The following is an 11,858-nucleotide window of genomic DNA, read 5'->3' on the forward strand; positions in this document are numbered from 1 at the left end:
AGCCAGCCAATCATTCTTTTACCTGACTGTACCTAAATCTCATTGCTATAGAACAGTGTTAAATTCATCAGTTCCTGGTCTGGAAGCAATTCTGAACAGGTGCCTCAGTTGTACGGATCATATAAATTCAGATTGAGGATGCCCCGGTTGTTACCATCCTGCAGACTCTGATGCACAAAGCTAAGCTTAAAGCAAGTGACTACATGCTCCTGCTTAATGCCTTACACATGCTGGCAAACTGAGGGCTTTCCCACAGCAATGTTCCCCAGTTTCAGCCAATTTCAAGATGTCTGACCACTTTTGATCAGCTTCACATCTTACCTTTCTTTGGTATATGCAAACAAGTGCCATTAGATTGCTTGCCTCTGGCTATTTGTAAGAACCAGAGAAAACCCTCTGGGGCAAGGTATGCAAGATGAGAATCCTATGTCTGGGAGGATAAACCAGAACTCTGCCATACCACTGACTTTCTTGTGAACTGTTGTATTTATTCCTACGAAATTATTCAAAAATGTGAAGTTATTGCATTACGTTTGTGAAAAAACTTACAAAAAGAAATAGAAAGCAAAAGTTTAAGAAAAAATAGGAGACAGACATACTCCATTGACAGAGGAGGATGATGAACTTGAACTATTTGTAATATAAATTACTCTTATGCTGCCTGTGCAGTATTCCTCCAATATGATCTGGACCACTTTTAAGGATAAGAGTAGAATAGTCTCCATCCCAATTACATATTTTGGGTCTCAGCTAACAGCTTTATTTGTGAAAGTGAGGATGCAAAACATTTAGTTTTCAAGAAAGGAAAAAAATTGAACTTCAAAAGCACAAAGAAGTACAACCAATGCTCCCATGAAAAATGCCGCTACATCACTACCAAAGTACTCATGGACTGAGGCTCTGTGCCAAACTGCAGTCCAAAGGAAAGTTCATAGGCAGTCCCTAAAAAACCCTAAAATGGGGTTTGTTATGAAACACTTACGCAGTCTTTACCATAACAGAGGGGTCAAAGAACAGATACTGAGCACTCCTAGACAAAAAAAAACAACTTTTAAAATTTGTGTTTGTGTTTTGGTTGCAAGATGAACCAAAATCAGTGTTTGTCATCAGCTGGGCAACAGAATCTTTTCCAACCAGGTGATGGTGCCACTCCAGCAGATCAGCTTCCCCACTTTCCCCCCCTCAGGGCATCATGTCTTTTACCATTCAAAGTAAAAGTAATAAAGATAGATAGCTCTGCCACCATCTTAGCAAGAAGTCTGGAGAATTTCAGTGACGTATGTTGTATTCTTCTGCCCACATTTATCTCAGTTTCTTAGGTAGGCGGGATCAGTGCTCAAGTCCATCTGTCAGGTTAGCCCACTGTTACAAAACGGCTTCCTTTGTTCTGAGACAGCGCTGTTCTTTGTTCCTTCAGGATCCCAAATCGCTCGTTCAACGTCATCCCTGTCTGAAAAATAAAGTCATTTCACCACAAATGTAAAAGAGGCTAGGTTAATTTAATGAAAGTAATGGAGACAAGAATAATTTTTTCCTCATTCTGTATCATCACTTGACTTCTTAATTGCCTCACTTAGATTAAAAAAAAAAAAAGAGGTTTAATTTGATTTCATCGTTTCCCACACCATTTAAAAATCAGATTGGACTATACATCAAGAGCTAGCAGTTCTCAGAATTCATTAAGAACACATGGTACACAATGTCAAGACTGAAAGTCTACTCAAAACATTGTAAGTTAAACTGAGGACAGACAGAGTGAAAAAGGGAACTTTCACTACACTCATTTCCCCACACAGATTCTATGCAACTTCAACAAATGCAGCATTTTAACCATGTTAATGCAGGTTGCTTTCCAGTCCATCCAGTTGAGGCAGTAGACTGGAGTCCAAAAGTTCCATTAATTTTACAATATAGTAGTAGACTATTTTTGACATACTGCTTATTCATGGAAGGAACAAATCCAGACCGACGCACTGATCCCATGTAGTTTTCTACAGCTGACAGTAAGGAGCTGATTACAAGAACAGCATCTAACTCTGTCACCCTGTAAGAATTCCTTCAATGACAGTGCTAAGATTCCTGCACCACATAGCCTGTCTTCATGAAACTTGTGAAAATTGCTCATCTTTCAAGCCTTTATGTCATCACATTTGATTTTTTTTTTCCTAGATGCATAGCAAAAGTTGCCTTATAAATTCAACTGTCAGGGTTCCACGCAGGTTACACAACTGAAAGAAGCTCATCCCTGAATTATGCACAGTTGCTGATTCAAGCACAGCAGGAACACCAGAAGGCTTTTAGAAATACTCAACATTTTAAATCCCATTTAAAGCATGTGGGCGTGCAAGACATGAACTAGAGGAACAGGAACAGTGAGTTTAGTTACTTGCTTGAAGTTACATAGCAAGTTAGTGGAAGAACTGGAAGTGGAAACGAGAAGTTGTCACTAGTTCCCTCTTTCTGTCACTAGTGAGTCTAGGAGGAAAGTGCCTGGCTCATTGACTTTTATCTGTCTTGAAACTATTTCCACAGTTAAGGAAAAAAACTGCATTTACCTGTTTTCCCACGCTATTAATATCAAACTGCAACGGAACCCCTTTGGGAATCTTCTTCTCTTCAGATTGGTCCCTCTTCATCAGAAATGGTGGCACCGGAGTACAAGTTAATCGTAATTTCTGGGAACTGTGAAAGAAGAATGTTACAAAGGACACAGTGAATATGTATTTTATGCAATAAAGCCTTAATGCTGATAGAGGTATGAATTTTTCATCAAGCCATTTGATCAGGCTGGCTGAATAGCTGGAGGGCACAAATTCAACAAGGTAAAAGTCAGGCAGAACTATAAAAGGGTAGCATTTGTTATTGTTATCAGACAGCAAGTGTCCCAACAGGAAGCGATCTTATCTTTTATCTCTCAATCCTACTGACAAATGCATAATTTGCGGTTAATTATGCCCATAAATACAAAAAATAAAATTGGTACAGTCTTCCTTACAGATACTAATGAAAAAAGCTACTCAAGAGATTTTTAAAATAAAACACCTCATGAAACAACAGTACCATCAACTTCCCAAAGATAAATACAGCAATGCTTTCTTAAGCACAACTCCAGCAGTATCTTTATGAATCAGGGAGGAACTATTACCATCACTCATCAACTAGATGCTCATTCATTTTTATTCAGATAGGGGAGGAAAACAGCTGCAATATGGTCTGATTTGGAAGAGGCAGACAAGGTGAAAATCTACCAGCCCACCACTCTTCAACTCCAAACACCACATCAAGCTCCTAACTGGGAGATGTCTTAAGAAATTCAGCTGTGATATTATTCAAACATAGCTTAGAAACACTCAGAAAGGGACAGATTTAAAAATCTTCACAAGAAGCTGTGACCTTGAGGTCACCTAAAATGCTATCTGCAAGGAACATGCTAAATGGCTCAGTACAGCGATTTCAGCTATGTTAAGAACATTTCAGAACTTTTTTGCAAACTCACATTGGGCTTATGATTGCTCCTGGGTTGTCAATGGATACAGTCAGAATCCCTCCACTCGTGGTAGAAGTTCGCCATCTAGTTTGAAAACACAGAAATCACTTACAAAGACATCGCAGAAATTTCAGTCAGAGTATCTTTAAATGTGTGTCCAAAACACTGACTAGTAAAGAATGTACAAGCTTTCGGAATATAGGTCAGTACAAAGACCACATGCAGTCAAACAATCTACAAGAAGCTTGGCCATTGATTCTTGTATCTTTTAGATTATCTAAACCTATTCAGGTGAGCGCTAGATCATAGGCTGGCAAGGTGTACCAGAACTATAGCACCGACTGAAATGTTCACTTTTTTAAAACATTCAGTCTCCTTGCCACACATGGGGCCAAAATGGTCCTCACAGCAAATCAAAGAGGTGACAGACTGCCTGTCTGCGGCATATGCTGCTTACTCAGCCTGTTGTGTTACCAACAAACAAGCGCTGCAAAGAGCCTAGCAGATACAGAATGATATGGGAAGAATACACGGGGGGAAAGCTGAGTGTCCACCTTGTGACCTGCCTTGCTTATTTCCAAACTGCTTCATAGGCTTATATGTATATTAAATAAAATGGAAATTACATCAAGAGCTCAGGAGAACATAGACATTTGAATTTTTCTTCCAGTCTATGCAGTATTCATGAGTGGTAGAGATTAGTCTGATTCTCTGAAGCTACCATCTTCCCCCTCATTCCTGCAAGCGTCTTATGCAAACAAACTGCTCCTGATTAAATTAGAAGATAATTTAGGAAATAACTGAGAGTAGGGGGAAGATCACTGTCACTCAGCTGATATGCCTACAGGGAAAAAATCCAAACCATTCAATAATCTTAGCCAGCAAGCCAGAACTAAAACAAGAATCATACGAGTAACCAAAGTCAAGTTTTCCAAATTAAATACTTACTGACGAGTTCTCTTTATTGTCTGATTATCAAGATCATCGGTTGACTGCACTTGGGCCTGCACCTGAAAACACATCAATACAGACACTGGATTTGAATACTGTTTCAATTCCCATTATAGCAGCTGGAAATACAGCAGTTCAAAAAACAGAAGTTTAAAGCTGTTTGTACACTGCACAAACAGGGTTGTACTTTCAGAGGGACTTCAAAGATAACTATCCTATTACTTTTGTAAGATATTGGAAAGAAATTACTTTAAGAACACAAAATGATTTAAACAAAGTTGTCAATGACAGTAACTTAACCAATAAAGAGATGGAAACATTTTTAAGGACTATGTCAGCAAACATACACTTTACCAAGATACACCAAAATGTACCAGGCCTGCAAGAAAAACCTGGCTAGTTCCTAATCTGATCAATATTAACGTACATAATATCCAATATGCCACTAACTCCCGCTGCTGTTTTAAAGGACTTTGGTTTTGTTTTTCTTCCTCCTGAACCTGTCTCTAATTCTGCAATCCATGTGGATGGAAGACAGCAGCTACCTACAGTCACAACGATGGCAGATGTAGAATAAGGGCACAAATGAAAGCCAAGAACACCACTATCGTTCACTGCACACCCTCTATTCTCTTGATTTTACTCAAAATAACTAAAAAATCCTTAAGTAACTAAAATAATAACTAAAATAAATAACCCCAAAATAACTAAAAAAACACCAAACATAATCAGTTTTTAAAACGTTTCTGCTCTATCCTTCACCCGAAGGCAACTTTTGAAAGGGGCACAGTGCTTTCTAACACTGACTTTTAAAAGGAAAAATGAATAGCTTGCAACTACCCTCAAACACTCTGACAAGTTCCAGGCCCCTCAGAACAGTCCAGCTACACTGGAACAGGAAGCAAGACTCAATCGGTAACAGTAACTGAAGAGGACAAGTACATTTCCCTAGAAGAACCCGTGCCTATTTCCCAGTCCACCTGAAGTTTCTACTCAGATCTGATATGTGAAGTTGATTCATTAATGTCAGTATTATAGGTTAGCTTAGAACCTGTGGCACAATTTTGTTGTTGTTTTCAGTAATTTTTGTTACCTTCAGGCCCCTTCTAAACAGGAAGGTTGCTTGACGAGTGTCTTTCTGCTGATTTAGTTTGTTTCCAATTCTGGCAAAAGTGGATGGCATGTTATTCCTGTAATATTTATTAAAATATAGTTATCAAAGGCTCCACAGATAACATCTTAGAGAGACCACTATGAAAGTCAGGGAAGTGCCCAATACACCCCTATGGACATCTGCAATGCTGCCTCTTTGAGGCTGAACATTTCAGTTGCAATAAGCTTCTCATCTACTAGGAACAAAACACATTACTCATAAATGGAGAAATCACTTCTGTTACATAGAAGCCTAGCACTCCTACGTCACAGGACCGTATGATTATTAATTCTGCTTTTTACTTCGCTCAGTATCCTTCAGCACTTTAAACATTGCTGATTAGATGAAAAAAAGGAGCAGTCTTGATATGTATAAAGAGAGTTTGTTTAGTTTCCACAATAGAGTCACATAGTAAAAATTTTCATCTCGGAGACCAGTTAAGATGCCGTTCGTAATGGACATGTTAATTCCAGCACAAATAAAACATGCAATAGCTTCCATGAAACTGAAGATGGCACCAGCTTCCACAAAGGCATTTTATTTAGAAAGTTCACTGAACCATGGCTGTCACTTCAAAGCTACAGAAATCCACGTTGGCCGTTTCCATATAGGCTGCCTATGATTTAAATGAAGGCAGAATACCAGGTGCTCACAAATAGGTGTACTTCCCGAGTGCTCTACACGGTAATAAATATCTGGGCTTTGTATCGAGACCGCATTTGTCCCATGCTCGGTTTCCAGATTTGTAGAACTTCATACACATGATAGTCTTGACTGTATTACTACAGCCAGTACCTACCATCTTCTCTTGGACTCAGTCCTGTCAAACAAGACTCGCTATGGAAAGTTGTCAAGAAGAGTTCAGAAAGCAGACTTGGTGTTTTACCTTCTATTTAGCGGGGCAGGCCTCCTGAGGGCTGGAGCTTGTTTTCCCTGCATTTCAGATTGTCTCTGCAGGTTTGTTTTCTTTTTCAAAACTGGATAATTCCGCTGTGCATTCTTAAAAAACAATAAACGTATATATACTGTATACACACAAACACTTTTCCTTCAACTTCCATTTACAAACTGCATATAGAATACATTTGGCTTTGCCTACCTTTCACAATCTAGTATAATCTGAAAATACCTTCTACACTTTCGTGAATTCTATATTCCCCTCATTACAAGGCAAAAAAAAAAAAAAAAAAAGCAGAGCTCAGCAGTTACTTTTTGATTACTGTATCTCCCTAAACTGACAAAACACATGCTCCACACATCTTTAAAATTACTCTTCTTCACGAATCCAAAAGCAATCCCCGTTCTACAACACTGAATGAGATGGGGCAGGCAACAATGCACTGGAAGAGAGCGGAAGAGGGAGCCTACTAATGGAGTCAAGTACTTTGCAAAAACTTCCATTTTTGTAACAGGCACATGCTTAACACCTGCATGTCAGCTGAATCATTGGTTTGTAACAAAGCAATGCAAAGACAAGAAATCCTAATAAGTGAGCTTTTCTTGTAAAAATACAGTAACTACCTCCATATTTGCAAAGAACATACTTCTGTACTTTAATTTTCATGACTTGCAACCCAATTAAGTGATAAAAAACCCTTTCAAACCTAGTCATTAACCACCCCCCTCAAAACAAACAAGAACTCAGCTAACCCATCCCCAATTTAACAAAAGGTTGTACTAGATGTCTCCATTTTATATTTCAGTAGCACTCTTCTGAAGCCATCGTATTTCATTTTTTTAATCTGTTCTTACATGAACCACTAGAATTGCATTAATTACCTTCTCGCTAAGCGGCTGTCTGTTTAGAGGACTAATTCCTTTGCGTGAACCCATTGCTTTCTTGGCTGCCAAGCCAGTTATAACTCCGTAAGAACGCTTCTTCCCTGCTATCTTCTTTCTGCGTCCCAAACGATTTTTACCATAACCTGTAGCAAGCATGAAGAGTTCAACAATTCTTACTGTAAGAAAAAGCTTATTGCTTTAAGATGCTATGCAGGCAATACAAGTTATTTGGCTGCACACTTTTTGCCTTAGACCAGAAGCTATCACTACGCTTGAAGACAATTTGGTCATTCAGTTATTTTAGCAGGTCTGGCCCAAGCCCTAGCACAACAATAAACAGCTTCTCATATAGATCACAGTTTTGCTCTAGTTCACTGCATTAATTTCTGTTGAAAATTTGTTATTTGACATGTCTACAGGGACAACTTAAGAGTCATTCTGGCATAGAAAACTACCAAAATATTCTGAAATGGAACTTCATCAAGCGCTGAATAATACAAAACCAAACCAAACAACAACAAAAAAACCCCACCAAACCAGCTCCCCACCCATTCAGCAAACTTTAAATTACCAGTTTAATTTAAAGAAAAGAAAAAAAAGCAACTTCAAAGCTTATTTATTTAGATCAGTGGTTCCCAAGACATGCCTTAAAAAAAAAAGAATATAGCAAATGGCCCACAAAACCATATTAAACAGCGTATGAATTACATCACATTTAAAGTGTTTTCAATTAGAAGTCTGCATGGCAGTCTGGATGAAACTGAGAATTGAAAGCAGCCTTTGAATATAAAAGGCTTGTAAGTCTGAGGTCTGTAGTATAAACATGTGAAATCTCCAGTTGCAAGGGTTTGGTTAACCCTGTCTGGAGCCATTTAGCTTCACACTATGAATACAGACCATGCTTCAGTTTTATCCTCAAGCATCATCCGCTTTAGAACCTCAGACTGCAAGACAAGTTTAAGACTAAGGAGTCAGCTCTACAGCAACAGACACAACAGTCTACAGCTTTGACATATCTGACTTCATAGCATTGATAATAAATCTGTGCTTCTTCACGAGACAGGAGCCATCACAGGAGGTAAGCCATTGATCAGAACCCACTTTAGATAAATTTGCCAAGGCGAAACTGCTATGTACCCGCATTTTGTGGATGGTTAGCAAATGCTCCTCTTCTCAAATAGAAAAGCTGTGAAACAGGGTTACTTAGGCTGAAAGGGACCTCACGAGCTCTCTGGACCAACCTCTGCTCAAATAAATGACAACCTCAAAGTTAGCTCAGGCTGCACAGGGTTTTGTGCAGTTGCATTCTGTGTATCACCAAGGACAACTTTTATTTAAATGAACAATGTTCTTCTCTCTGTTTCTCCCCCCAAAAGCTGAAAAGAGTCCCAGCTCAAGTTCCTCGCTTCTTTCCAGAGAGTTTGGCAGCCACTTCTAAAACCACAAGGAATTGAATGCTGTCGATTATTTGTGGTTTCTGTAGCTGTCCACAAACAACAGAGGATTTGCTACTCATCAGAATAACTTCAGTGGCAACGGAGCAGCAATAAATCTATTGGTCATAAGCTACTAATAACTAGAATGCTCAGAAGAACTATTTAATGATACCTTCTGCTCAAAAAACAATGTAAAAGAGGTTTGCTTTCAATAGGAGAAAATATGTGGAGCTGTATAGGAGGGAGCAGTTAAAGCTATTCACAACGTTTCAACATGTCATTAATCTGGAAATTTGCGGGGAGGGGGGGAAGTTTGCTTTTTCCTAGAACAAGGGCAGGCAAGGAGGGAAGGTTCCAAGAGAGAAAAGTAACTGCCAAGACAGTTGTATTTAGAGTTTTATATTTGCAGCTCAAAGTTCCTTCTAAAATTTAAAATTCTAATATTTGCTTCTTTTGTGCCCTTCAAACAATTGCATTTCACAACTGCAGTCATAAATAAAAGCCTACATGTTTGATAATCTACAACTTAAATTCACTTATTCTTTCACCTACACAAATATTCTTACACTTGGGCCATATGATGTAAAATATTTTCCTGCACTGTCACCAATTTACTCAAGATGCACAAATGAAGTAACATTGCTATGTTGGCCTGTATAAAAAGCAAAAATCCTCTGAGCCCTGAGCAACATGACATTCCACTGATCCCCAAAGAGATTTGTGTCTAAGATGCTAACTACGAGCTGCTGCTACAACAAATATTAAGCAATGACAAAGATAAAATGGGGATCACTGTGAATACACCAGACAGATGTGTACTTGTTTTAAATGAATGCTACTAAACAAGAAATTGCATGTATTAACTTAAACACTTCATTAGCTTGGATTGAGGTGGTAAGTTTTCTGATTAGACAGTATTTTTTTCATATTTTGATAATCCAGTGCTAAAAAGGTACTTTTCAAAATTAAACATAAGCAAAACCAGTCTATACTTCAGGCAGGTGCTGGCCATGTACCGGACTAAAACCTGGGAATAATTTTAGAATATGACTCCTGTTTATAAAAAAAAAAAACCCACAAACAAAAACTGACAGTCACTCAGGGAACCTACAGTAAAGCTGCTGTTATGCACTTTTCCTCTCTTCACTCCCTGCCTATATGATTTTTTTTCCCACTTTTGTATTCCACTGTAAAAACATTGGCTTAAGAAGGCTGACATGGTGCTTCCTTCGCATCCCAAGGTCTTAACAAGAAAAGCTGACTCAGACACTCTGCACTATCCATTTGTATATCCCAGAGGCAGTATTACAGTCTGCAGTAACAGCTACTTTGGGGAGGCCTACTAGGAGAATTCTACCTAGCAAATATAAATATGCTGGCTCTTTTACACAAAGCTCTGAACTCTGGCAAGGCCTCCACATTTCCTAATATACAGGCTTTGGCATAAGCACTCTTTCTATCCATCTCTGAGAAGGGACAAAGTATCAACACAATTTCCAAAATTAAAATAAATTTTAAAAATCAGAAAGAAAGCCAATCCTTCCTTGAGTCAAATAGAGTCCATCAGGCACCTAAGCTCCCTGTTGGCCAAACACGTCAATGACTTTCTCACACTGAACCAGAAGCAAAACCAAACATAAATGGATCACAAAGAACTGAATTATAATCAAAACTACATAGGCCACTATTTGAAAGACACCTGATTTGACCATGTCAATCCACATATTTTCATTAGAATCATAGAATAGTTTGGAAGGGACCTTCAAAGGTCATCTAGTCCAACCCCCCGAATTGTAACCAATTAGGTTACATTTCAGCTCAAAAAAAATACTGCACAGTCCACATTATGTTTGACATACACACCTTTCTGCTGTTGGATTCCCCACTTGGAGCCTGGTGTCCTGAACTGTCGAGTTCGATTCTGCTGAAGCCTTCTTTTCATTTTGGGGGAATACTGTTTTCTCTCTTCTTTCTTGTTCAGTTTAATTATATCATCTGTAAGCAGAAAATAAAAAAGAAAGATTTGACACATTGCAGACATATTCTAGTTCTGAAGAAAAAACCCGAGCAAGTTGGCGTCATGGGAAACAGACCAGTTAATCTTGCAAAGCCAGCACATACAAGCTAAGGTTCCAGAAATATCTCTATAAAATTTCCAGTCCCTTTTAGTCTTACAGTACTTCCTTTATAATATAATGCCCTAGCAAAAGAGAAGCAGTTGCATACATCCAGAAGATCGAAGAGACTTGAAAGATCATGGCATTCCACCCAGCATGAAATTTTAAATTGAATGGCTACATTAGTTTTTGTATACCATTAAAGAGAAGGTAATCCCACCACCAACAGACTTTGCAGATTCCAGACAAAATGTCAGTTCAAGCCTTAGTTCTTTCATCTTAAGTTATTTAAGAAAAATCACACAGAAAGAACTCAGCCTATCAGTTATCTTCATGTGTTCACTGAGGTTGAGATGATGGGAAAAAAGCAAGCAAGACTTCTCTCCCCAGGTATCTGCAATCCAAAGCAATCACCTTATCTATTGTCCAGGGAAACAACGTTGAACAAATTATTATTTGGTTTAAGAATATGTGTAAGATAATAAACTGATGAAAAGTGAAGAGCAGGTCTGTCAAGTGTGAATCACGTCACACCACTTTGATTTCCTTCACTGATCTGGTAGCCAGCGCAGGAGATGGAGTAAAGCAACAGATGTGGCATGCTTTTATTTGACTGTTAGCTTGTTTACAAAAACACCATAAAGGAAAACGTCAAATTATGTTTATTGCATCTAGATCAGGAGAGCACAACTGATAAAAATGTTATGTTTCAACAGGGAGCTGCCACAAACACGTGGACATCCTTTTTTGAGTCAGGGAGAGATGGGAACGGGGTTACTGTGTTTAACAGAGTTCAAATGGACTCAGATGGGGTAGAACAGAGAAAACAGCATAAAAACAAATTAAAAAAATCACAACATATTGTTATCCAATGTTTTGTATCCTGCTGAATCAGCTTGCTTTGCTGCAAAAATGATTGAATATTCAGGAAA

General features: G+C 38.5%; 1 protein-coding gene across 1 annotated transcript; it reads right to left on the bottom strand.

Annotated features, from left to right (window-relative positions):
- Positions 1-780: 780 nt before the first annotated feature.
- On the bottom strand, positions 781-10,804 carry FYTTD1 (forty-two-three domain containing 1; the record flags this gene model as incomplete). The annotated part of the gene is made up of 8 exons (XM_009574531.1): positions 781-1,450; positions 2,556-2,682; positions 3,497-3,571; positions 4,436-4,497; positions 5,532-5,628; positions 6,478-6,590; positions 7,371-7,516; positions 10,673-10,804. Coding segments are annotated over 8 exons (848 nt in total), but the record flags the coding sequence as incomplete, so codon positions are not given.
- Positions 10,805-11,858: the final 1,054 nt, after the last annotated feature.

Source organism: Fulmarus glacialis, unplaced genomic scaffold (genome assembly GCF_000690835.1).
Source record: "Fulmarus glacialis isolate BGI_N327 unplaced genomic scaffold, ASM69083v1 scaffold43093, whole genome shotgun sequence".
Taxonomy (NCBI): Eukaryota; Metazoa; Chordata; class Aves; order Procellariiformes; family Procellariidae; genus Fulmarus; species Fulmarus glacialis.